The sequence below is a fragment of the Channa argus genome, chromosome 18, assembly GCF_033026475.1.
Source record: "Channa argus isolate prfri chromosome 18, Channa argus male v1.0, whole genome shotgun sequence".
NCBI lineage: Eukaryota > Metazoa > Chordata > Actinopteri > Anabantiformes > Channidae > Channa > Channa argus.
In genome coordinates, this window is record NC_090214.1 from 20,961,631 (window position 1) to 20,986,015 (window position 24,385).

At 39.5% G+C, this 24,385-nt stretch overlaps 1 protein-coding gene across 1 annotated transcript; it reads left to right on the top strand.

Annotated features, from left to right (window-relative positions):
- Positions 1–4,649: 4,649 nt before the first annotated feature.
- Positions 4,650–22,784, top strand: LOC137104043 (helicase SRCAP-like). Its single transcript, XM_067484848.1, has 4 exons — positions 4,650–4,789; positions 6,964–7,127; positions 11,293–12,695; positions 21,853–22,784. Exons 3-4 carry the CDS (start codon positions 12,527–12,529, stop codon positions 22,494–22,496), a joined length of 813 nt encoding a protein of 270 aa, XP_067340949.1. The 5' UTR covers positions 4,650–4,789; positions 6,964–7,127; positions 11,293–12,526; the 3' UTR covers positions 22,497–22,784.
- The last annotated feature ends 1,601 nt before the right edge of the window (positions 22,785–24,385 follow it).

The window sequence follows — 24,385 nt, forward strand, 5'->3', positions numbered from 1 at the left end:
TTAAGTCTAGGCTTAAAACCTTCCTCTTTAATAAAGCACATAGTTAGTTATAGTTATGCTGCCATAGGCTTAGACTGCTGGGGGACCCACCCCCCAATGCACTGAGCTCCTTTCCTCCTCTTGTCCCTCTCTGCTCTCACCCCGCAATTGTCACCACTGTATGTCATTAACTCTGTGTGTTCTCTCCCGTAGTTGTCTTTGTCCTTCTCTGTCCCCCTCTCTCTGTCCCTTTCTGCAGGTGTCCGTGGCTTTGAACCTGTGTGTCTTCCAGCGTGCAGCTACTGGTCCTACCAATCTGCCCGATGTTTTGTTGTTGCTTTTTGTTGCGCTGTTCTTTTCTCTCTCCCCTTTCCACTCACCCCAACCGGTCGAGGCAGATGGCCGTCCACCCTGAGCCTGGTTCTGCTGGAGGTTTCTTCCGTTAAAGGGAGTTTTTCCTCTCCACTGTTGCCTAGGGCTTGCTCCAGGGGGAATTGTTGGGTTCTCTTTATACATCTTTATAATCTTGACTTTATTCTGTAAAGTGCCCTGAGATGACTTTGTTGTGAATTGGCGCTTACTGTCAGCATCTACATGAATGTTAAGTCACCAACTATAATGACTTTATCTGTAATAAGCACTAAATCAGATAGAAAATCAGAAAATTCAATCAAAAACTCTGAATAAGGGACTGGAGGACGGTACATGATAACAAATAATAGTGGTTTTTGAGTTTTCCAGTTTGGGTGTGAAAGGCTAAGAGTAAGACTCTCAAATGAGTTATAACTATGTTTAGGTCTAGGAATTATTGATAAGCTTGAATGGAAGATTGTTGCTACTCCTCCACCTCGGCCTGTGCTTCTAGGAACATGGCAACATTGGCAACATTAATATGACTTGAGGGTGTTGACTCATTTAGACTGACAAATTCTTCCTGCTGCAACCTGTTACTGTCATGGAATGACTGAGTTTCAGTTGTAGATTCCTTTTGTTTTACATTATTGGTACATAAAACCAATAATGGTCTCTCATGTCTTTTAACTGTGGAAAAAGTCTTTAATGGGTGAGGGCAAAATGAACAACTTTTAAAGAAAGCACTGTAGAATTTTTGTAGCACTCAAAATGTGTGGTTCAGCTATCTTGTAAAATTGTAAAACTAAACAAAATAATATCAACACAAGCAGTAAAGAAACACGATTGAATCCAGCATGCAAGGATATCAAGACCAAAACATTTAAATAAATGTTACCATATAAGTTAAGATAAACCTTGATTTGTCCCATAGTGGGGACATTTCCAAGCAGCAGCAAAAGTGTGCAAATGTGCGTCAAAAACATTTGTATAGAATGAAAAACAAAAAGTCAATATTAAAAAATCTTTATTAAAAAGAAAATGGGCAGTCCCTGTTGTCAAAACTGCGTCATCACCCTGTACAGCTTGACTTGCATGACTAGTACGTATAAGTATCCAGGGTAATAACAAAACCTTTACAAGAAACATATGACTAAGAATGAAACATATGCAAACATCCCATAAATTGTTCTAGTGATCACTGTCACAGAGAACAATAGGGCAGTCGAAGCAATTGATTTCCCTTAATTCCATTGCTTTTCTGGTAAACTCCTATCCCCAGCTTTCATTCTTCAGGACTCACAGCATTCCTACACTTGAACCTGTAACGTCAAAGCTTTGTGTGGAATGATGTCGAAAGGAGAAACGGGGTGAAATCTTTTTCTTTTTCTTTTTGTTTCCTTTCTTTTCCTCTATAGCAGTAATAGACTTGAGACCAAGAACCACTGTTAAACGTCAGTCAGTTAAGATGTCATTTGACTGAAAGGCAAAGACTATACAAAACATTAAGAAGAAATCACATCACTGTTACATCCATGTTACTTCAAAGTGAGGTTGTTTTAATATTAATAAAATTATTTGTGTGCGTATGTTGTGCATAATATTGGTGTGTAGGGTTGTGTCTATGTGTATTTCACCTGGTGGTAAAAGTTACAATAGGAGTTTTGTTAGGAGAACTTAAAAAAAGCAAAAATAAAAGGTGGAAACAACAATTACGAATAAAATTAGGAAACAGAATATCTAAAAAATGTTCCAGTCACAGATTAAATGTTATTTCAAGCGATGAAGGGCTGTATTTCATCTGCCATAGGGAGTCACACCTTAGACCTTGTCCTTACATATGGAATTAAAGCGGATAATTTAACAATATTTCCTCACAACTCTCTTCTGTCTGACCATTTTGTAATAACATTTGAATTTACAATAACAGACTATACAGCAGTTAGGGAAAAATTCCACTGTAGCAGACGCTTAAGTGAAAAAGCTGTAAACAAATATAGAGAAATAATTTTTTCATCATTTGCTTCACCATATGTTAATACAATGGAAATAGTCTCCTTAATGTTACTCCTGCACAAGTAAATTATGTTGTTGACGATTCTGCAGCTTCACTACGTACAATACTCCCCTCTGAAAACTCCCCTCTGTTGCCCCTCTGAAAAAGAAGGCAGTAAACCAGAAGAGGGTATAGTTTGCAAACATAAACAAATTAAACAGGCAACACGAAAGTTAGAAAGGACTAAGCTATGTACCACAGGACTATAAGCGAGCTGTAATTAAACCGCTACTTAAAAATCCCTGTCTTCAGACCCAGGTGTTTTAGCCAATTACAGACCGATATCTAATCTCCCCTTTATTTCTAAAATCCTTCGTAAAACAATTATGTGATCACCTTCATAGGAATAATTTGTATGAAGACTTTCAGTCAGGATTTAGAATTCATCATAGTACAGAAACAGCGCTGGTAAAAGTCACCAATGATCTTCTCATGGCCTCAGATAATGGACTCATCTCTATACTTGTTCTGTTAGAGCTTAGTGCTGCATTTGATACCATTGATCACAACATTTTATTACAGAGACTGGAACATGAAATTGGGATTAAAGGAACTGCACTAGGTTGGTTTAAATCTTATCTGTCTGATAGATTTCAATTTGTTCATGTTAATGATGAATCCTCCATGCACACAAAGGTTAGCTATGGAGTTCCACAAGGCTCTGTGTTAGGACCAATACTTCCATTGGCGTGTGTGTAAGGACACACTTACACATAGTATCTATCCTATATTGTAAAAATATTATCCTAGAGTGGATCATATTTTGATGCTTAGACAAAACATAAATAACCTTGTTACTTATGTATTACTCATTCAAAGCAACATATGTTTTATTTTTAATCACATCTGTTGCTTTTCCCATCACTTCCTAATGAGCTCTATCACCAGTAACTCTATTCAGATATGGATAAGTACTATGTCATACTGTAATAAAAATGTCTGGAGCAGCACTAGAACATTCAGTTTGGAAGTATAGTGATTTTTTTACAGTCTGTCCTTGGCTTTTATTTTGTTGCTCCTCCTGTGCCCCTTCCTGTTAGTCTATTTGGTTTCTTTACCTTCCTCGTTTTGTCCTGATTTGTTTCACCTGTTCCCCAGTCCTTTTATACCCAGCTCTCCCCACTGTTCTCTGCCAGTTTTTTTGTTTTCTGTATATTCCGTAGTTTGTACTTGGTATTCTGTATGCAGCACCCAGTTGCTCACCCCCCTGGTTTGTCCCCGTTCTGGACACTCAAGTTTTGGTCTGTGGTTTGGTTACCCCTTTTTATGTTTTTGACTTAGTTTATCCTCTGTCTGTTTTGTTTTTTTTATCCTACTCCCTGTATTAGTTACTCTTGTTAATTTCCCTCTGCCTCAAGTTTAGTTTCATTATGATTTTTTTCCCATCTGTCAGTTCCTGTTTAGTTCTGTTCATTTATACCTTATATTGGTTCCGTCTAGTCATTGTCTTGTCTGTCTTGTATGTGTGCACCCTGTTCGTTAAGTAGCTGTCCTGTCTGTTGTTTTCCCTGTACGTGTATAGTCTGTTTTCGTTGCTCCCCTGGCACAGTCCCCAGTCTAAGTTGACCTCCCCTTTTGGGTATTTAAGTTTACATTTTGGATTTATGTTGTTTTGTTCTGCAAGTTCTGTACCCTTCTCGTGGAGTGATTTTTAGCTGTGTTCACCCCTCCAAATTCTTTATATTAAATGCCTTTTTTTTCTTTCTACCTCCTCTTGCCGTCTCCTTACTTGGGTCCTTGCAAATTACTTATACAGACCATAACTGTGAACTTTTATTTAGCTGGAAAAGGCAAAGCCACTGGCAATTCTTGAAACAAAGGGATGAATTAATTCAATTATTAACATGAAATGTGTTTAGAGAGGCTGTATTTTCAGGGACAGTTGGAATTAAAAGAGATAAATTTACCTCTGTAGTCATAATAATATTACCATGATATTCTAATAGAGCTATGAGCTTACTAATCTTTTTGTTTACAATTATTGATTTGTAGCAGTAGAGTAAATGCAGTACTTTTCACAAAGCAGATATTCTGAAAACTTTAGCAAACCAAAACTAAATACACTCAGAAATAAAGTTTAGGAAGACAAACTGGAGAATAATTGTGCACCACATACACAATGTGTTGGGGCCTACAAACTGATACTTGCTCCTCCCTTCAAACTTGAAAACCAGCATTCCACTTCTTACGTACTTGGTAAGACAATGACAAAATTGCTAAGAGACAAGATGTCACACAGTATAAATATGTGCAGTCACTCCAACGCACCCTAGCAAACCTCGTTTGTCTGCAAAAAATCCAAACATTAATTATAGTTGTAATAAAGATCTTTTGAAAACAACTGTAGAAGGTGAACTTTGGCTACCCCACAATCCAGGGTTGGCTCATAAAAGAATCGGCCTGGTAAGTCTAATTAAAATTACACCTGTTTCTCAAAATGTACAGTAGGGGTTTTTTGTATGTCGTTTTGGGACTGTTATAGGCTGTAATGCGTTGATGAGCTTACAAACGTTTGCAGTCACTTGTTTTCTTTTTGGCATTTGCGTTCGATATTATTTTATTGTCTGTTAGTGACATTTTTAACATTTTAATGTTTTTAGACCCAGTGTTTTTTTCATCAACATAGGTGTTCTGTCTCTCTTCTGTATGAGTACCTTTATATTAATACTAGTACATTGGCTTGCATCAGGAAGGGAATCAAGTATAAATAACTGTGCCAAATCAATATGTGGACAATGACACTGAAAACAGACGACACTGAATTCATTGGATAAGCTGAAAGGTCAAAAAAAAAAAATAAAAAATTGTAAATTGTAAATAAATTAGCCCTGTGTGTATTTTGGTGCTTGGATAAAACATAAGTAAACTTTTTACTTATGCGTTACTAGTATTGTATTGCTAAATCAGCAGCTGTCACAGTTTAAAGTTACCTAAAAACAATGTGGGTGTGACAATTGCAGAAATGCTGGTGTGTTGTCTGTTGGTCACTGGCCTGTTGTCTCAGTTGTTTGAATGAACGACTAATATAATTTTTCTGAATGCAAGATTTTTGCTAATAGCAGTGTCAGGTCAAGTTGTTACTCCAGTTTTATACATAGCATTTGTTTTTTACATTTTTGAGTTATAGTGGAAGTGCAAGCTCAGGAAGATACCCCAATTCAAAAAAAGTTTGGACAATGTGTAAAACATAAATAAAAAACAGAATGCAATGATTTGCAGAGCAACAAAGTGCTGGAAAAGTAATTGCGGCAAATCAAAAAACAAATGGAGAAGCATTTTACAACTAATTAGGTTACTTGGCACCAGGTCAGTAACATGACTGGCTGTAAAAGTAGCATTTCAGAGAGGCAGAGCCTTTCAAATGTAATAAGCAGAAGTTCACCAATCTGTGACAAACAAACAAACAAAACAAAGAATCAGGAGAAATCTCTAAGCGCAAGGGACAAGTCCAAAGGTCAAAACTGGATGCGTGTGATCTTTGGGCCCTCAGGCAGCACTGCATCAAAAACATGCACGATTCTCTACTGGACATCACTGCATGGGCCCTGGAAATCTTCCAGAAATCACTGTCTGTGAACCTAGTTTGCTGTGCAATCCACAAATGTTAATCAAAGCTGTATCATGCAAAGAAGTCATATGCCAACACCATCCGGAAACACCGCCGTGTTGTCTGGGTCAAATCTCATTTAAAATGGACTGAGGGAAAATGAAAAACTGTTTTTGAAACCATGGATGCCGTGTCCTGTGTACTAAAGAGGAGATGGCACATCCAAGTGGTTAACAGTGGACAGTTTAAAAGCCTGCATCTCTGATGGTGTGGGGGTGCATTAGTGCTTATGGCATGGGCAGCTTACAAATCTGGAAAGGCACCATCAATGCTGAAAAGTACCTGGAGGTTTTAAAGCAACATATGCTCCCATCCAGACAACGTCTCCTTTGGGGAAGACCTTGCATATTTCAGCAAGACAATGCTAAACCAGATACTGCATCCATCACAAGAGCATGGCTTTGCTGAAGAACAGTCCGGGTGTTGAACTGGCCTGTCTGCAGACCTTTCACCAATAGAAAACATTTGGCAACAAAGGCCCAGGACTCTTAAGCAGCTAGAATCCTGCAGGAGACAAGAATATGACAATATTCCTCTCCTACACTCCAGCAACTGGTCTCCTCACTTCCCAGATGTTTAAAGACAGTTGTTAAAAGAAAAGGGGATGTTAAACAATGGTAAACCTCACCCTGTTCCAACTTTTTTGAGATGTGTTGCTGCCTAATTCAAAAAGAGTTGTGAAAATGCAATGGCAAAATGTCTAGGTTTCAACATCTGATATGTTTTTTATGATATTTGTTGTTGTTTATAATGTGTTTTAATCTATTGATCATTAATTAAATATTATTGGTTAGTGTTTTATACTGTATACTATTACAATGGTTCAACTGTTTTGATTTTTTATTCTCATTTTGGCCATGCCAGCAACTGGCCACTTTACGATTGAGAGATTGCAATTGTCTTTTACAAGCTTTTTTTGCAGTGTTTCAGTCCAGTGTTTTGAAACTACATTTTCCAAACTTTGCAATAGATGCAAGAAGAAATGGGAAGGAGGGAAGATATGTCCACTTTAGACATGTCTAAAGTGCCCAAGCCCTTTCAGTTCTGCTTCATTGAGCTGGTAGACGCACATGTCCATCATTTGAGTCAGTACCGTGGCTTCGTCACCCGCAGCAGTAGAGGACCACAGACGATGTAAGCTACCTTCTCTTTGGAGAATTGAACTTTCAGATAATTGGGTTAATGCTACAGTAGTTGTCTGCTAAACACAATTCTACCAACTTGTATGTATCTTGTATCATGACAGTAGCAGACATAAGAAATTTGGTAGATAATAAAAGTAAATAGTGAATGTGCCATACTCTGGGCCACACCACATATCACAGAATTTGTGTTTTTTAACATTAAAGATTGTTTTCAAACTGTTAGGAAGTTTCTCTGTTCTTACTTTAAATCTGAGTTTACAAGCTTGATATTTGACACTGGAAGTCAGTCCTTGCCCCACAATTACCAAGCAATGTATTTGATAGCTTTATCAGTTAATTACTTTGCAGATTTAGAATCCTAATATAAAATAAATGAACCAATACATTTTTTACAGGCCAACCATCTGCCAGTACATAAAGTTGAAACCAGATATTTACATACACTGTACAAAAGACAAATAACCTTTTTTTTTTTTCTCATGGTCTGACATTATAACGGACTAAACTTGTCCTGTTTTAGGTCAGTTAGAATTTTAAAAATAATTTCTATTTGCTAAATGCCAGAATAATGAGAGAGAGAAATTGTAGAGAATTTTTTTTAAGGTCTGAAGTTTACATACACTTCTTTAGTATTTGGGAGCATTGCCTTGCCTGAACTGTATGACTTGGGTCAAACATTTGAAATGTCCTTCCACAAGCTTCTCACAATAGTTTGCAGAAATTTTGCTCATTCCTCTTGACAGATCTGGTGTAAATGGTAAATGTTCTGCTTTTCTACCTATTGGCACTGAAAGCACTTTACACTGCTTCTTATTTACCCATTCACACTCAGAATCACACACACACTCATACTCAAGGACACTTCGACATGTGACCAGAGGAGCCGGATTGAACCAACAACTGTGAGATTGGTGGACAACCGCTCTACTTTCCTGTGCCACCGTCGCCCCACTGAGTCACTGTAGCTGAGTCATGTTTGTTGGCCGCCTTGAAAAACAACCCCACAACATGACCCTGCTACCCCCATACTTCATAGTTTGGATGGTGTTCTCAGGCTCACAAGCTTTCCCCTTTTTCCTCCAAATGTAATAGATGGTTATTTACTACCAAACAGTCCATTTTTAGTTTCACCAGACCACAGGACATGTCTTCAGAAATGAATGTCTTTGTCCCTGTGTCAATTTGCAAACTTGTAATCTGGATTTCTTATGTTGCTTTTGGTGTAATGGCTACTTCCTCGCTGAGTGGATTAACTGTGAAAAATGACACTCTCTTACCAGCTTCACCCAGCATCTTCACAAGTTGATTTGCTTTTGTTCTGGGGCTGATGCCCACATGTTGCACCAAAGCATGTTCATCTCTGGGACACAAAACCTGTCTCCTTAAAGAGGCGTATGATGACTGGACATTTCCACAGTGTTTATACTTGCATATAATAGTTTAACCAGATTAAAGTGGCACCTTCAGGCATCTGGAAATTGTACTGTGGAAGCACGCGCAATTCCCAAGGTCAACCTTGCTTGAGTCTCCTTAACTCAAGTGCTTCTCTGTTAAGAATTGACCCGCTATGACTTTCAACTCTTTGTGTGTCTTTTATTGGAGAATACCTCTGTTATATATTAACTGTGTAAACACTCTGTCTTTTAGACTCTTCAATTTCACCTCTGGTTAATATCATCATGTTCATCATCATTCAGGCAAGCGCACATTTCAGCGCTATTTCATCTGGTAGTTTCCCTTCCTGAATTTTAAAATCACTTCTAAAATTCTGTTTTGTGTTTCTACCAACCAGTAGATAGAGGGAGGAAACACTTATTTAGTCTTGGGTACTCGGCATCCTTACCCTTTGTGCCCCCTCTTGGTGCTTATAATCTTAACCTCTTCTTTTATTTGAGATTATAAAATTTTAGAAATGCTTACCCAAAAGGAGATGAGTCCCAGGCAGTGGAGTCTTTCAAAAGTTTATTGAAGAATATCAGCAATAAAAAAAGTCTCAGCAGTTGCAGTCAACAGTAGAGTCTATAGAAGGGTTGTTCTCTAATTCTCAGTCCTGAGCAAAAAACTACTAAGAAAGCAAACTCTCAACTCTCTATTTCTCCAAACCCTACTCTCTTCTACTGGCTTCTCCTCACTCCCATCACTGGCAAATTCTCTTCACCTTTTATACAGTTTTTTTAATGCTGCCTGCCCTACTTTTACACTTAATGCATCATAACTTGACCTGGTCATGCTGAAGCATGCTATGTCTCAGTCATTTCCAGGGAAATCTACTGTCTCATGTGGTTAAAGCTATCTGCGCCATCTGCAGACACTTTGTTTACTAAGGCATATCTTCCGCTTTCTATTGCGGTCTTCGATGTTTACTTGAGCAATTGGGTGTTTTTCTGTTCCAATTTGACCTGGTCATGTTGAGAAAGCACTGTGCCTCAAGGTTGAACTTCAGCAAGGTGATTTCCTGCTCAACTTAGATCAGGTCATGTTAAAAGCATGCAATGGTTCAATCATTGCTCATACAGCACAAGCATAAACATTTTTCCATTCCTTCAACAGTACCCAAAGTTGATTGAGACTTGTGGAGCTCCCCAATTCCTTTCCTAATATCTTGGCTGATTTCCTTTGATTTTCCCATGATGTCACAAAAGGAAGCAGTGTGTTTGAGATGTGCCATAAAAATACATCCACATCTTACATCTTCAATAAACTCAGATGTTGTCAGTTAACCTATCAGAAGCTTCCAAAGCCATGACATCATCATCTGGGTTCTTCCAAATTATGTAAACCTTAAAGAAAGTTCTCTCCTTATTCTGGCATTTAGCAAATAGATATTCTAAAAAAAAAAAAAAAAAAACACTGACCTAAAACAGGAAAAGTTTAGTCTGATTTAATGTCAGACCGTGTGAAAGAAAGTTATGTATCTTTTTAAATAGTGTATGTAAACATTTAGGTGTAACTCTACATTTAAATTTAGCAGAATTTTCAACACCTTCAGTATAGGTGATGTTTACATAATTACACATAATTACTTTGGCAAGTAAATTTGGAGACACCTTATGTCTAATAGTAAAGTCAAAGAAATGTTAATGTTATTATGTAATGTAGTTTAATCAGTTTTACACAAAGACAAATTATAGATGATTTCTGATTTTAGATGATGTTGCCCTACTTTATTTGGCAGTAATGTTTTGATATTATACAGTTTCTATCAACAGTTCCTGTTGATTATACTGCCTAAAAAAGTACACTCCTGTTTCTAAGCAAAAATACATGGCACAGGTAAATTTAATCACTACTAAGTCTTATGGCTATATCAATTATTGGGCCACGACCTTTAGTTCAGATTATGTCATCTTATTGCTCACATCATGCACTTTGTAATTATGGTCAATTTGCTTTTCTAGAGCTCAGATGATTCCTAATGATGAAAACTCCGTCGCTGATGTTATCTGGAGATTTTCAGCTAGAAGCAGAGAAATGTTTTAATAAAATTAAGTCAAAAGCATCAATGCACATTTAAACACTAAACTAAAGCCATAGAGAGCAAGTTGAAAGTTGGTGAAGTCACCCAAAAGATACTTTCAGTTTTGCAGTTGATTCATGACCAAAAGCAAATGGGGTCACCCCATTTCAAATACACATGAATGCAAAGGAATTTGAAGGATCCTATTCCTGCTTCCTACTTGCTTCTTTGTGTTTATTTATACTATAGTATAGTATAGTACACACTTAGTATCAAAATAATTATTACAGTTAAGCAAATGACATCAAGAAAAAATAAATGTCTAGATTTTAGTTTAGTGTATTGCCAAAAATAATGAAGCATGTTGTATTTCTTTGGTCTGACTCCTTAGTACTGAGTATACTAAAGCATGATAGTGCAGTTTCTGAGTCTGGCCTTTGACTGTCCGTCATAAAAAGATGATATTAGCCAGTCTATCAGTAATAAACATTTGACCATGACCACCTTTGATCACTAATAAGGTATAACGTTTCAGAAGCCAGAATTAAATTAGGTCTGAAAACTTTTAAATTAGTAAAGAAACACTGAAGACCTTTAGAAAGGGCCAGTTTCAACGGGATGAATGTCGGGAAGTATGTGAGATAGATTTGGAAAAATGTGAACTCTTTAATTTTTGATTTAATAATTTCTCATTCAGGAGGAAGAAGCCATCCACGTTCCAGAGAGAGGATGCCCAGGAATCTTTTGTGCACGACTGTAATGAAAGGAAGTATATAAAAAATTTTGAGGAAATTTCAATTTATACAATTAATGGTTTCCTTGCTAGCGAACATGAAAAAGTGAAGTGCATATTGATTTATACTTATCATATTCTATGTTTAACGTTTATAAAACTTAAAATCAATGTATTTACTCTGGTGACATATTATGACATATTCATATTCTTAGACAAATTTACACAACAGTTCTATTGGACTGAAAATTATTTGTTAAATATGTTTTTACACCCATACAAAAATAATTCTTGTATAAATGAATCAATTAGAGCGTTTTTATCACTAATTAAGCAAGAGCTTAAGAAGGTACAACAGACAGGAAAAAAACAATTTGCATTTGCCATTTTGATTTATGAAGGTTATTATAAAACAACTAATCCAGTTTATCCAAATCATGAGAAATCACAGCACAGTGAGGAAATTTTAATCTATCTAATTAATGGTTTCCTTGCTGCTAAACATGAAAAAGTGAAGGGCATATTGATTTATACTTATTATAGTCCATGTTTACAAAATAAAAACAAAAAATGTTGTATGAAACAACTTGAAGACAATGTACATTTGTGGCAAGAAGAAGGAATTTTTACTCTGGTGACATATTCTGTGTGTTATGGATTAACGGGTCCAAACCATTTTAGACATAAGAAATATGGCACCATTCTAAAGCCATCCAGTGATCTCTATCCGTATATTGAAAAATGCAAAGGGGATCCTCTGAAATTGAAAAACATTCAACGTTTTAAGAAAATGACCTCTTCAGACCTCTATAATACTATCAAAGATGTTGATGAGAAAAAAACAAGAGCTGAAAAAATTACATTTGCTCTGGATACATTTGTGACACAGGCAAAAAATTGGATTTGTCCTCGTGATAAACAGTTACAACGTGGCACAAAAACAATCACTAATCACTTTAATTTTGTGCCAGATAAAGTTAAAGAAAAACTTCTTAATAAATGGTTTGAACTGGTTAACGAATGTACATTGGAACACTTAAGAGAACGAATCACTACAGATTTTAACAATAAGACAGTTCAAGATTATATAAGTTCGTTAGGAAAGGATAGCCCCCTGCACCTTCTGCAAATTCCTGAATCATTTTTTTAAATAGATATCAGTAATACTTAAACGCCATATATACTGCTCAAAACTAACATGTTATCTTTTTCTCCTTCTCCTCTGTGTTTTGTGTGGGTGTGTCTGAGGGGGGGGTTGAGCCACAGGTGGTCGGCACAGATTGGGCCATTCAAATTCGTTGTCGCCACGGGATTGGACAGGATGGAGCGTCTCGTTCCATATATAGGGGTGACTGTGGCGCAGGAAGGTAGAGTGGTCGTCCACCAATCTCACAGTTGTTGGTTCAATTCCTGGCTCCTCCAGGCACATGTCGAAGTGTCCTTGAGCAAGACACTGAACCCCAACTTAGTTCTGCTGGTGAGTGTTGGCCAGCTGCATTGCAGCTCCCCCATCGGTGTGTGATTGAGAGTGTCACTCACTGCAACTCACTGTATATATCGAGCACCAGGTAGCCACAGTAGGTGTAGAGGATCTTACTCGAATCTGACGCTTTAGCACATATTTCACTCCAGAGATTGTTGTTAGACAAACACTTGCGTCTCAACTTAGCTGATGACAGATCAATTGTACATACAACTTTAAGCACAGTGATCTCACAAGCAAGTTCACTAGCTGTTTCATCAAACAAGTTTCTCAAAGTATGTGAAGCTGGGCAAATGACACTCCACACTTCAAATAAATTTTATGTGGGTTCTTTATTTCTTAAAAGTATTAAAGGTATTATTTCCCACTGATGGACAGTGACTAAAGTTTTTTAACAAATGTAGAAATTTCAAAAAGAAACAAACAAAAACAAACAAACACTAGAAGCCCAGTGCAAGTTCTATGGTAAATAGAATAAAAATAATAACCCTCAAAAAGGATAATTTGACAAACTGTGTAGCACAACTAGATTCAAATGTTCACACAAATAACGTACAAATACGGCAGTGGCACCTCTAAAGGGTGGAAGAAACAGAAAACGTTCACAACTCCACACCGCATGGTGCTCATTAACCGTCATATTTCTCGTTGCTTTGAAATAATGTACAGGAAATACTATTAAACACTTTAGAAAACATTCATTTATCTCAACTCGCATATCACGCTGTGGGGCATGTGTTTTTAATACACAAATATTTCCACTCCGTGTCCAACTGCAGTACTCTCCACACGTCGAGCGCGTGTTTTCCTACTTCCTGTATTTTTCCTGGCAGCCCTTCACCTGAGCGCAATACACCGCTGTTCACACAGTTATGACTTTGCCCTCTGGCTGCTTCATTTACGGTGTCACGTCTGCACCCTTCAGTAGCTGAGCTAAACTGCATCTCTCTTTAACAAACCCTTAGCATTGCATTGTTTCCTTGACCACTGGTCAACAAACTTAAAAGGTAAACTATCAAAGCAATATGATGTCACTAATGACATCATCAGTACATAGACACATCACAAACACACATTACATAAACAATTACATAAAATAAATAACTAAACTAACCCCCTTGGTTGGCTCATACATACCTGGGCTCTATTGTTCTCCATTATTAGAGACATTTAATGTTGGAAACAATTAATTCAATTCAATTCAATTCAACTTTATTTATATAGCGCCAATTCACAACAAAGTCATCTCAGGGCACTTTACAGAATAAAGTCAAGATTATAAAGATGTATAAAGAGAACCCAACAATTCCCCCTGGAACAAGCCATAGGCAACAGTGGAGAGGAAAAACTCCCTTTAACGGAAGAAACCTCCAGCAGAACCAGGCTCAGGAGGGACGGCCATCTGCCTCGACCGGTTGGGGTGAGTGGAAAGGGTAGAGAGAAAAGAACAGAGCAACAAAAAGCAACAACAAAACATCGGGCAGATTGGTAGGACCAGTAGCTGCACGCTGGAAGACACACAGCTTCAAAGCCGGAGGACACCTGCAGAAAGGGACAGAGAGAGTTAATGACATACAGTGGTGACAATTGCGGGGTGAGAGGAGAGGAGAAATGGTCAAGAGGAGGAAAGGAGCTCAGTGCATTGGGGGGTGGGTCCCCCAGCAGTCTAAGCCTAAAAGGAAGGTTTTAAGCCTAGACTTAAAAGTAGAGAGGGTGTCTCCTTCCCGAATCTGAACTGGGAGCTGGTTCCACAAGAGAGGAGCTTGATAGCTAAAGGCTCTACCTCCCATTCTACTTTTGGAAATTCTGGGAACCACAAGTAGACCTGCATTCTGAGAGCGAAGTGGTCTACTGGGATGATATGGTGCTATGAGGTCTTCTATATATGATGGACCCTGACCATTCAGAGCTTTATATGTAAGAAGCAGGGTTTTAAATTCTATTCTACATTTAATGGGAAGCCAATTGAGAGAAGCTAGTGAAGGTGAAATATGATCTCTCTTGCTAGTTACAGTCAGCACTCTTGCTACAGCATTTTGGATTAATTGCAGGCTCTTTAGGGAGTTACTGGGGCATCCTGAAAGTAGGGAATTACAGTAGTCCAACCTAGAGGTAACAAATGCATGGACCAGTTTTTCGGCATCACTTTGAGACAGGATGCTCCTAATTTTGGCAATGTTCCGTAGGTGGAAGAAGGCTGTTCTAGAGATTTGTTTTATATGTGAGTTAAAGGACAGATCCTGATCAAAAATAACTCCAAGGTTCCTTGCAGTAGTATTGGAGGCCAGACTTATGCCATCTAGTGTAACAATATGGTTGGACATCATATCTCTGAGATTTTTGGGCCCAAATACTATGACTTCAGTTTTGTCTGAGTTTAAAAGTAAAAAATTGTGGGACATCCAGGCCTTTATGTCTTGTAGGCAGGCTTGAAGCTTTATTAACTGATTATTTTCATCTGGTTCCATAGATAAATATAGCTGGGTATCATCAGCATAACAGTGGAAATTTATGGAGTGTTTTCTAATAATGTTGCCTTGAGAGCCTTGTGGAACTCCATAGCTAACCTTTGTGTGCATGGAGGCTTCATCATTAACATGAACAAATTGAAATCTATCAGACAGATAAGATTTAAACCAACCTAGTGCAGTTCCTTTAATCCCAATTTCATGTTCCAGTCTCTGTAATAAAATGTTATGATCAATGGTATCGAATGCAGCACTAAGCTCTAACAGAACAAGTATAGAGATGAGTTCATTATCTGAGGCCATGAGAAGATCGTTGGTGACTTTTACCAGTGCTGTTTCTGTACTATGATGAACTCTAAATCCTGACTGAAAGTCTTCATACAAATTATTCCTATGAAGGTGATCACAGAATTGTTTTGCGACTACTTTTTCAATTATTTTAGAAATAAAGGGGAGATTAGATATTGGTCTGTAATTGGCTAAGACACCTGGGTTAAGACAGGGTTTTTTAAGTAATGGTTTAATTACAGCTACCTTATAGGCCTGTGGTACATAGCCTGTTTCTAAAGATAGATTTATGATATCTAATATGAACGTATCTATTAAGGGTAAAGCTTCCTTGAGCAGCTTAGTTGGAATAGGGTCTAGCAAACAGGTTGTTGGTTTAGATGAGGTAATAATTGAAGTTAGCTCAGAGAGATCTATGGGTAAAAAGCAGTCTAACAGGGAGTGGGGCCTTATCGATGACTCTAGCACTACTGTACATGAAGCTCTATCTGTAATATTTGGGGGGAGGATCTGGTGAATTCTTTCTCTAATAGCTACAATTTTATTCATAAAGAAAGTCAGGAAGTCATTGCTGCTCAGAGTTAAGGGAAAACTAGGCTCAACAGAACTATGGCTCTTAGTCAGTCTGTTTACAGTGCTGAACAGAGACCGGGGGTTGTTCTTGTTTTCTTCTATTAATGATGAATAATATGCTGTTCTGGCATCACAGAGCTTTTTTGTACATTTTTAAACTGTTTTTCCAGGCCAAATGAGATTCTTCTAACTTTCTGGAACAACACTTCCTTTCTAACTTTCATGTTGCCTGTTTTAAGTTGCGTGTTTGTGAACTATACCATGGAGATCACCTCTGCTGGTTTACTGCCTTCTTTTTCAGAGGGGCAACACTATCGAGTATTGTACGTAGTGAGGCTGCAGAATTGTCAACAAGATAATCTAGTTGTGCAGGAGTAACATTAAGGAGACTACTTTCCATTGTATTAACATATGGTGAAGCAAATGATGAAGAAATAATTTCTTTAAATTTGTTGACAGCTTTTTCACTTAAGCATCTGCTATAGTGGAATTTTTCCCTAACTGCTATATAGTCCGTTATTGTAAATTCAAATGTAATTATAAAATGGTCAGACAGAAGAGAGTTGTGAGGAAATATGGTTAAATTATCCGCTTCATTTCCATACGTAAGGACAAGGTCTAACATGTGACTAAAACAGTGAGTGGGTTTATTTACATTTTGGGAAAAACCAATTGAATCTAATAATGAATTAAACAAAGTGCTGAGACAGTTACTGTCAGCATCTACATGAATGTTAAAGTCACCCACTACAATGACTTTATCTGTACTAAGCACTAAATCAGATAGAAAATCAGAAAATTCAATCAAAAACTCTGAATAAGGGACTGGAGGACGGTACATGATAACAAATAATAGTGGTTTTTGAGTTTTCCAGTTTGGGTGTGAAAGGCTAAGAGTAAGGCTCTAAAATGAGTTATAACTATGTTTAGGTCTAGGGTTTATTGATAAGCTAGAATGGAAGATTGCTGCTGCTCCTCCACCTCGGCCTGTGCTTCTAGGAACATGATCATTAATATGACTCATTTAAACTGACATATTCTTCCTGCTGCAACCAAGTTTCAGTGAGACAAAATAAATGGAATTGATGATCGTTTATTAAGTCATTTACTTACAGAGATTTAGAAGAGAGAGATCTGATATTTAATAATCCACATTTAATAGTTTTGGGGTTTTGTTCTGTAAGAGAAGTAGTCCTAACTTTTATTAGGTTATCATGATTAACTCCTCTTGTTGTCATATTTACTTTATGTAATTTAGGTCGGGGAACAGACACTGTCTCTATAGGTATGTGGGAGTTGTGGGGGGGTGACGGTTGTAAGGACACTGCAGAGAGGCGTGTAGGACTGGATCTCTGCATCCTAGGCTCAACTCTGGATTGTCATACTTTTGGTTGTTTAATAAAACCAGCCATATTTCTGGATAAGAAAGCTGCACCATCTAAAGTAGGATGGATGCCATCTCTCCTAATCAGCCTAGGTTTTCCCCAAAAACGTTTCCAATTGTCTATGTAGCCCACATCGTTTGCTGGACACCACCTAGACAGCCAGCGGTTGAATGACGACATGCGGGTGTAAATGTCGTCACTGGTCAGATTTGGCAGGGGACCAGAGAAAATTACGGAGTCCGACATTGTTTTTGCAAAGTTACACACCGATTCAACATTCATTTTAGTGACCTCCGATTTGCATAATCGGGCGTCATTAACTCCCACGTGAATAATAATATTACTGTATTTACTAATTACTAAATGACTTTCCACAAACCCAAAACAAATCATACACTAATCCACAAAAATCCTTTGGCTATTCTTCTATGGTGTTCTTTCTTCTTTCTTCTGGTGCCAGAGGTTACCAGCACTTAACACACCGTAGGAGATCAGTCTTTACCACTGTCTCACTCTTGATGCACCATCTGCCGGATTAAGCTGAGAGTTTACTTACTGCCACTGTGAGACTTGAGGTCTGCTGAATCGCCGACACCCTGTTAGCTACAAACGTGCGAAACCTTGATGTTTCGTTGCTGATGTACTTTAGCACCGCTGTACTGTCAGTCCAGTACACAGAGTCTTCCAGTGGTAGTTCCAACTCCTTTCTTAGCATTTTGTCTATATGAACTGCTAAGGTTGCTGCAGTAAGCTCCAGACGAGGGATAGTCATGGGTTTAAAGGGGGCAACTCTCGCCTTTGCCAACACAAAGGCACTGTGAGCTTGGTTACTGATGTTACGCTGGACTAATTATGTTACTGTCCCATAGCCATTCTCACTAGCGTCTGCAAAATGATGCAGTTGAGCGGACACAGTCTGACCAAAGCCTTTTGGCTTGAAACATCTCTCAATTCCAAAGTCAGTTAGCTTCTCAAGACCTTGCACCCACTGAGACCACCTTTGGGCAAGATGTTCAGGGACCGTTTCATACCATCCCAACTTCATTCTGCAAAGCTCCTGCATAATGTTCCTAGCATATAAATTCACAGTTGCAAGCATTCCCAATGAATCATCCACTGAGCTCAACATGGATAATATCCCTCTTCTGGTGGGGGGCTTACTTTGAATAACGACCCTGAACTTGAATTGATCAGACTGAATGCACCATTGCACGCCCAATATCCTTTCCATTGGAAGTGCATTTTTGTCCAAGTCTAGATCCATGCTTCCTTAAAAGAAACCTGGCCCTGTGATATCCTTCGCTTGGTTGCATGCCAAAGCAACTTTGCACAATCTCCTTAGGTTGTCCTCTCGTGTGCTGCTGCAACAGGTAGAGTCACTGTCATCACCCCCGCTATTCTTCACCGCGTGCTCAAATGCTTTGATGAAAACATTAAATTCTAAAGGATCTCCACTAAAGGTAGGAATCGGTTGAGGAGGGTGAGCATAAACCCTGTGTTGTTTATCTGGAACTTCAGTACGGTCGGTTTGACACTGAGCACCATTAAACAATACATGTCGACCCTTTGATTCTGGAAGCTGATTAACAGCCCTTGCTTGGGTATCACAGCCGCGAGCCCCAGTCGTTACTTCCCCACTGTAATCTGTACTGTACCCTAAGCTGTACCCCCTAACAGCTTCTTCTCTTGCCCTTTCAATCTGAACAGCCACATCACCGACAACAGGTACCTCCTCCCCAGCATACGTCGTCTTTCCCTGACTAAGATGGAAGTCATCAGTGACCACATTTGGATCACGTGACTCAGTGAGGTGTGCATGTTTATTCATGATCTGACTTCGTGCGTTAGCAGCTGCAAGAGCGGCGTTCATTTCCAATTCTTCTTTCTCGTCTTTGAGCTTAGCTTCTTCTACCTTAAGCTTAGCTTCTCGCTGCTATCGCTGTTTCTCTCTTTAACAAACCCTTAGCATTGCATTGTTTCCTTGACCACTGGTCAGCAAACTTAAAAGTAAATTACAAAGGCAAACTATCAAAGCCATACAATGTCACGTCAGTACATAGACACATCACAAACACACGTTACATAAACAATTACATAAAACAAATAACTAAACTAACCCCCTTGCTTGGCTCATACAGTAGGAGTGAGAAGCCCTTTTGTTACTACCTTTTCTCCTGTTTTGGGTTATAAGTTCAGGTTATTTGTTTTGTATTTATTTGGTTGCTTAGGTAAGACAGCGATGGTGGTAGAGTTTTTGTTTGTTGTTTTGGGCATTGCTCACATCCGAAGCTCGTCCAATCTAATTTAACTCACTTCGTTTCACTTTTGGCATAAGTATTGGCTCGGTAGTTGTTTTGTCTGTTTGGAAGTTTTTTCTTTTGTGGTGGTGGCAGCATGGAGTTTAAATTGAAGGAGTTCACAACTAATCCGACCAGAGACAAGTTGGACAGATGTCGAAAAGCTGATTTGGCTCTGATAGCAGACTTTTTTGATGTGCGTTACCCTTTAAATGCTAAAAAAGAGGAATTTGAACAGCTCCTCACAGCAAAGCTCATCGAAAGTGTTTTTTCTTGTCAAGCCGACGCCCTTCAGGGTAGTTGAGATGGGTGACTTAGCTGGTGCTCCTGCCCCACTCTAAGACCTACCACTCACTCCTGGCATGACCATGGAGGAATTAAAATTAACCCTGCGGATAAGGGAGGTGGAGGTGAGAAACTGGGAGTTAGAGGTCGAGGCCATGCTGCTAAAGGTGAAAGCTCTGGAGATAGAGCGGGGAGCCGCTGTACCTGCCAGTCCTGGACCTCTGTCCCCCTCATCTGGCCGTGAAGACGGATTTGACATGAGTAAAAAAAACACTTTTCATGAGCTTTGTTGTGAGGAGATGTTTTTTCTTGTCAAACCGATGCCCTTCAGGGCAGTTGAGATGGGTGACTTAGCTGGTGCTCCTGCCCCACTCCAAGACCTACCACTCACTCCTGGCATGACCATGGAGGAATTAAAATTAACCCTGCAGATAAGGGAGGTGGAGGTGAGAAACTGGGAGTTGGAGATGGAGGCCATGCTGCTAAAGGTGAAAGCTCTGGAGATAGAGCGGGGAGCCGCTGTACTTGCCAGTCCTGGACCTCTGTCCCCCTCATCTGGCCGTGAAGACGGATTTGACGTGAGTAAAAAAACACTTTCCATGAGCTTTGTTGTGAGGAGCTGTTTCAATTCCTCTTTTTTAGCATTTAAAGGGACACGCACATCAAAAAAGTCTGCTATCAAAGCCAATCAGCTTTTCGACATCTGTCGAACTTGTCTCTGGTCGGATTAGTTGTGAACTCCTTCAATTTAAACTCCATGCTGCCACCACCACAAAAGAAAAAACTTCCAAACAGACAAAACAACTACCGAGCTAATACTTACGCCAAAAGTGAAACAAAGTGAGTTAAATTAGGACGGACGAGCCCCCAAATCATATTATGCCCCTGGTCTAGGGGAACCTAGACATAACAGGATGTGCCCCACCACTGCTTCCATTCCCAAGCAAAACCAGACCAAGTGTTGTAAACGGTCGCTATTTTATTTACTTCGGACGTAAGCAATGCCCAAAACAACAAACAAAAACTCTACCACCATCCCTGTCTTACCTAAGCAACCAAATAAATACAAAACAAATGACAGGGTGCCTAACCTGAACTCTTAACCCAACACAGGAGAAAAGGTAGTAACAAAAAAAGGGCTTCTCACTCCTACTGTGGCTACCTGGTGCTCAATATGTGCAGTGAGTTATATTTACAGTTATTTACAGAAATATCAAAACACAGTTTGTGACACTCTCTGTGAGTAGGCACATTACACTCGTTCCGCCATTCAGAGAATCAGAGGTTGATTCATACTTCAATGCCTTCGAACGTATAGTGGCTATGTTAAAGTGGCCAAAGACTGTGTGGCCTCTGCTGCTTCAGTGTAAATTTGTGAGCAAAGCCCAGGAAGTATGCACTTCTTTGTCTATTGAAGACAGCTTGGACTATGACAAAGTAAAGCTACTTTTCTTCGTACATATGAGCTGGTTCCGGAGGCCTACAGACAGAGATTTAGGAAATGTGAAAAAACTTCCACACAGACAAATGTAGTTTGTGTTCTGTTTGACAAATGGTTGTTTGTTCCTGTCCTGCTTGTGTTCCTGTCGCGGCCCTGAGGTCGGCGACCACTCATATAGCTCCTGCTTCTGTTCCTGTCGCGGCCCTGAGGTCGGCGACCGCTCGTCTAGTTCCTGTTCCTGTCCCGGCGACGAGGTCGGCCACCATTTGTCCTGTGTCTGTTTGTTCTGTGTCTGTCTACCAAGGCCCTGCTGCAGTTCCTGTTCTTCTCTCTGTGTCGGCCGTTGCCAGCCCAGCTCCCGACTCTGGTCCTGCCCCCAGACTGGTCAGTGCTCCGCCTGGCCCCGAGTCCGATCCTGCTCTGGCACCTTCCTCCGGGTCACTCGATGCCTTGTCCGGTCTCGACTCAGATCCTGATCCAGCACCTGCCTCCTGGTCGCTCACCACCTCGCCCAGCCTAGACCCTAGTTCTGTTCCTGTTCCTGGCTCGGGGTCGGCCGTGGTCCGGCCTTGCTCTGTTCCTGCTCCTGGCTCCTGGCTCCAGGTCTGCTGTGGTCTGGTATCGACCCTGGTTCTGTTCCTGCTCCTGGCTCCAGGGCGGCCATGGTCTGGTTCTGTTCCTGCTCCTGGCTCCGGGTCTGTCGTGGTCCGGCCTGGTTCTTTTCCTGTTCCTTGCTCGGGGTTGGCCGTGGTCGGGCCTGGCTCTGTTCCTGCTCCTGGCTCCTGGCTCTGGGTCTGCTGTGGTCTGGCCTCGACCCTGGTTCTGTTTCTGCTCCTGGCTCCGGTTCGGCTGAGGTCCGGCCCGTTCCTAAACCTACTCCAGGCCCCAGGCCGGCTGACCCTCCTTCTGGTCCATCTCCTGGTCCTCCACTACAGGGATCCTGTTTAGTAGTTTTTGTTTACCCGTATCTTACTTGTTTAAGTTTCTTTCTGTTTGTTAGTTTCCTAAAATCCTGTTTAGTAGTTTTTGTTTACCCGTGTCTTATTTGTTTAAGTTTAAGTTTTAGTGTGTTCATTTAGATTTTATTCTTTCATGTCCCAGCCTTATTTATCCCTGAGCCTTTAATTTTGGTAATTGTCTTGTCTGTTCTAGCCTGTTTCTTTGTACCCTCCGACATTAGGAGCGATTTCTGTTTATTGTTAAGTTGTGCCAATAAAAGCCTTTTGTTATTTTCAATCGCTCGCACAGTCTTATCTCTCTCTTTTTTACCGGCAACTTTTGGTCTGAGGTTGGGTGTTTTATTTTGTTGTTTGTTTCTTCAGTCGTTCCCTGTGTGTTCATTCTGACTTAGTAGTTTTATGTTTCTTATCCGTGTCTTATTTTATTTGGGGTGGTTCTGTTTACTAGTTTCCATAGTCTTTCCCCATGTGTTCATTCAGGTTTAGTAAGTTTAAGTTTCTCATTCGTGTTTTATTTTATTTCTCAGCCGTTTCGCTAGTGTTTATTTTGTTAACTATATTTCACTCTGGTTGTCGATGTTTGACCTGTTTTGTTTTCTTTAAGTTAATTTCCCTAGTGTTTAGTTGAGTTGATAGTTTGTGTTTAGGTTTTTGTTCAGTGTTCACTCCCTGCTATTAGCCTTTTTTCTTTTAATCTGAACGTCTTCTGTTGATCCTTGGATTTATATCAATAAACTTGTTTTTTGTTTAAGTCAATCCCTCTCTGTCCCCTCACTTGAGTCCGCCTTTGCCCTATTTGTGCTAGTAGGATCTGGCCAATTTGTGATACTAGTAGCAACCCCTCCTAGTAGCCACTAAATCTCAGCACCATCATCACATGCAGTGTAGCGTGCACACAAGGCTGCAGAGACATAGCTAACAAACTGACCTTAAACGCATTTCCCAGAGAAAGGAGAGTGGACTCCCTCCTTTTTTAGACCATGTCTTGGAAAGCTTAAATAAACTTCACATAAACTTCACATAAACTGCACATGAACACTGAACCCCTGAATTTAATTGTAAATTATCAACACTCCCCTACAAGAGGACCACACAGGATATAACTCAGGTTTAACCCAGGGCATCTTGACATGGATGAGTCTCCCTCATATGCCCCAAACTTGAGGTGACGGAGACACTGTCGTAAAACCATAACCCTTAGCCAAGGAAAGAGACTGACTTTAATTTGGTACAAGTCCAATATCTGTATGAACTAATGGCTTTATGACACCTGAATAATACATTTCCATAAGTGATTTCATGATGTTTGATCCAGCATAATATATTGTTGGAAAAATTAGTGAATGTATAATGGAACCACAGTGCCACCAAATGGTAATAATCGTTATTAAATCAAATGACAAACCTGACCTTTGTCCCAGTTTAGAGTTTGAAATGGCTTGAAATGTATTCATAATATCTGATTTTATATCACATGACCCAATTGCATGCTTTGTTTATGATATTTGGTTTCTTGATTACATGCGATTTTGACAATAAGAGGTTAGAAATGATTAAAGATAACAATATTATCCTCATTACTTACTCTGTAGATTAATCATGTACATGATGCCTAAATGTCCAAAATATGAAGCACACTTTGTCAGTATGATTATACATGTTTTTTGGCTGCCATTGTCTAAAATACTGTACAGTCATTGTTCAAAGATTGTCGTTTAGGCAGCTGCTTCACTTTGTAACACCAGTGTACAACTGCATGTGAACTGAGTGTGTGTGACCTACCGTATATTGCCAGTGTGAGTGTGACTCTAAATGCAGGTCTAATTTAAAACAACTTTCTTCTTCGCACACTAAGAAAAAGTAAACTGGGGGGTGGGA

Bases quoted from the DNA above. Each gene is read 5' to 3' on its own strand.
- LOC137104043 (XM_067484848.1), top strand. From the start codon at position 12,527: ATGTTATCTTTTTCTCCTTCTCCTCTGTGTTTTGTGTGGGTGTGTCTG. The intron at 12,696-21,852 runs GTAGAGTGGTCG...CTGTCTACCAAG, and splicing joins GGTGACTGTGGCGCAGGAAG to GCCCTGCTGCAGTTCCTGTT.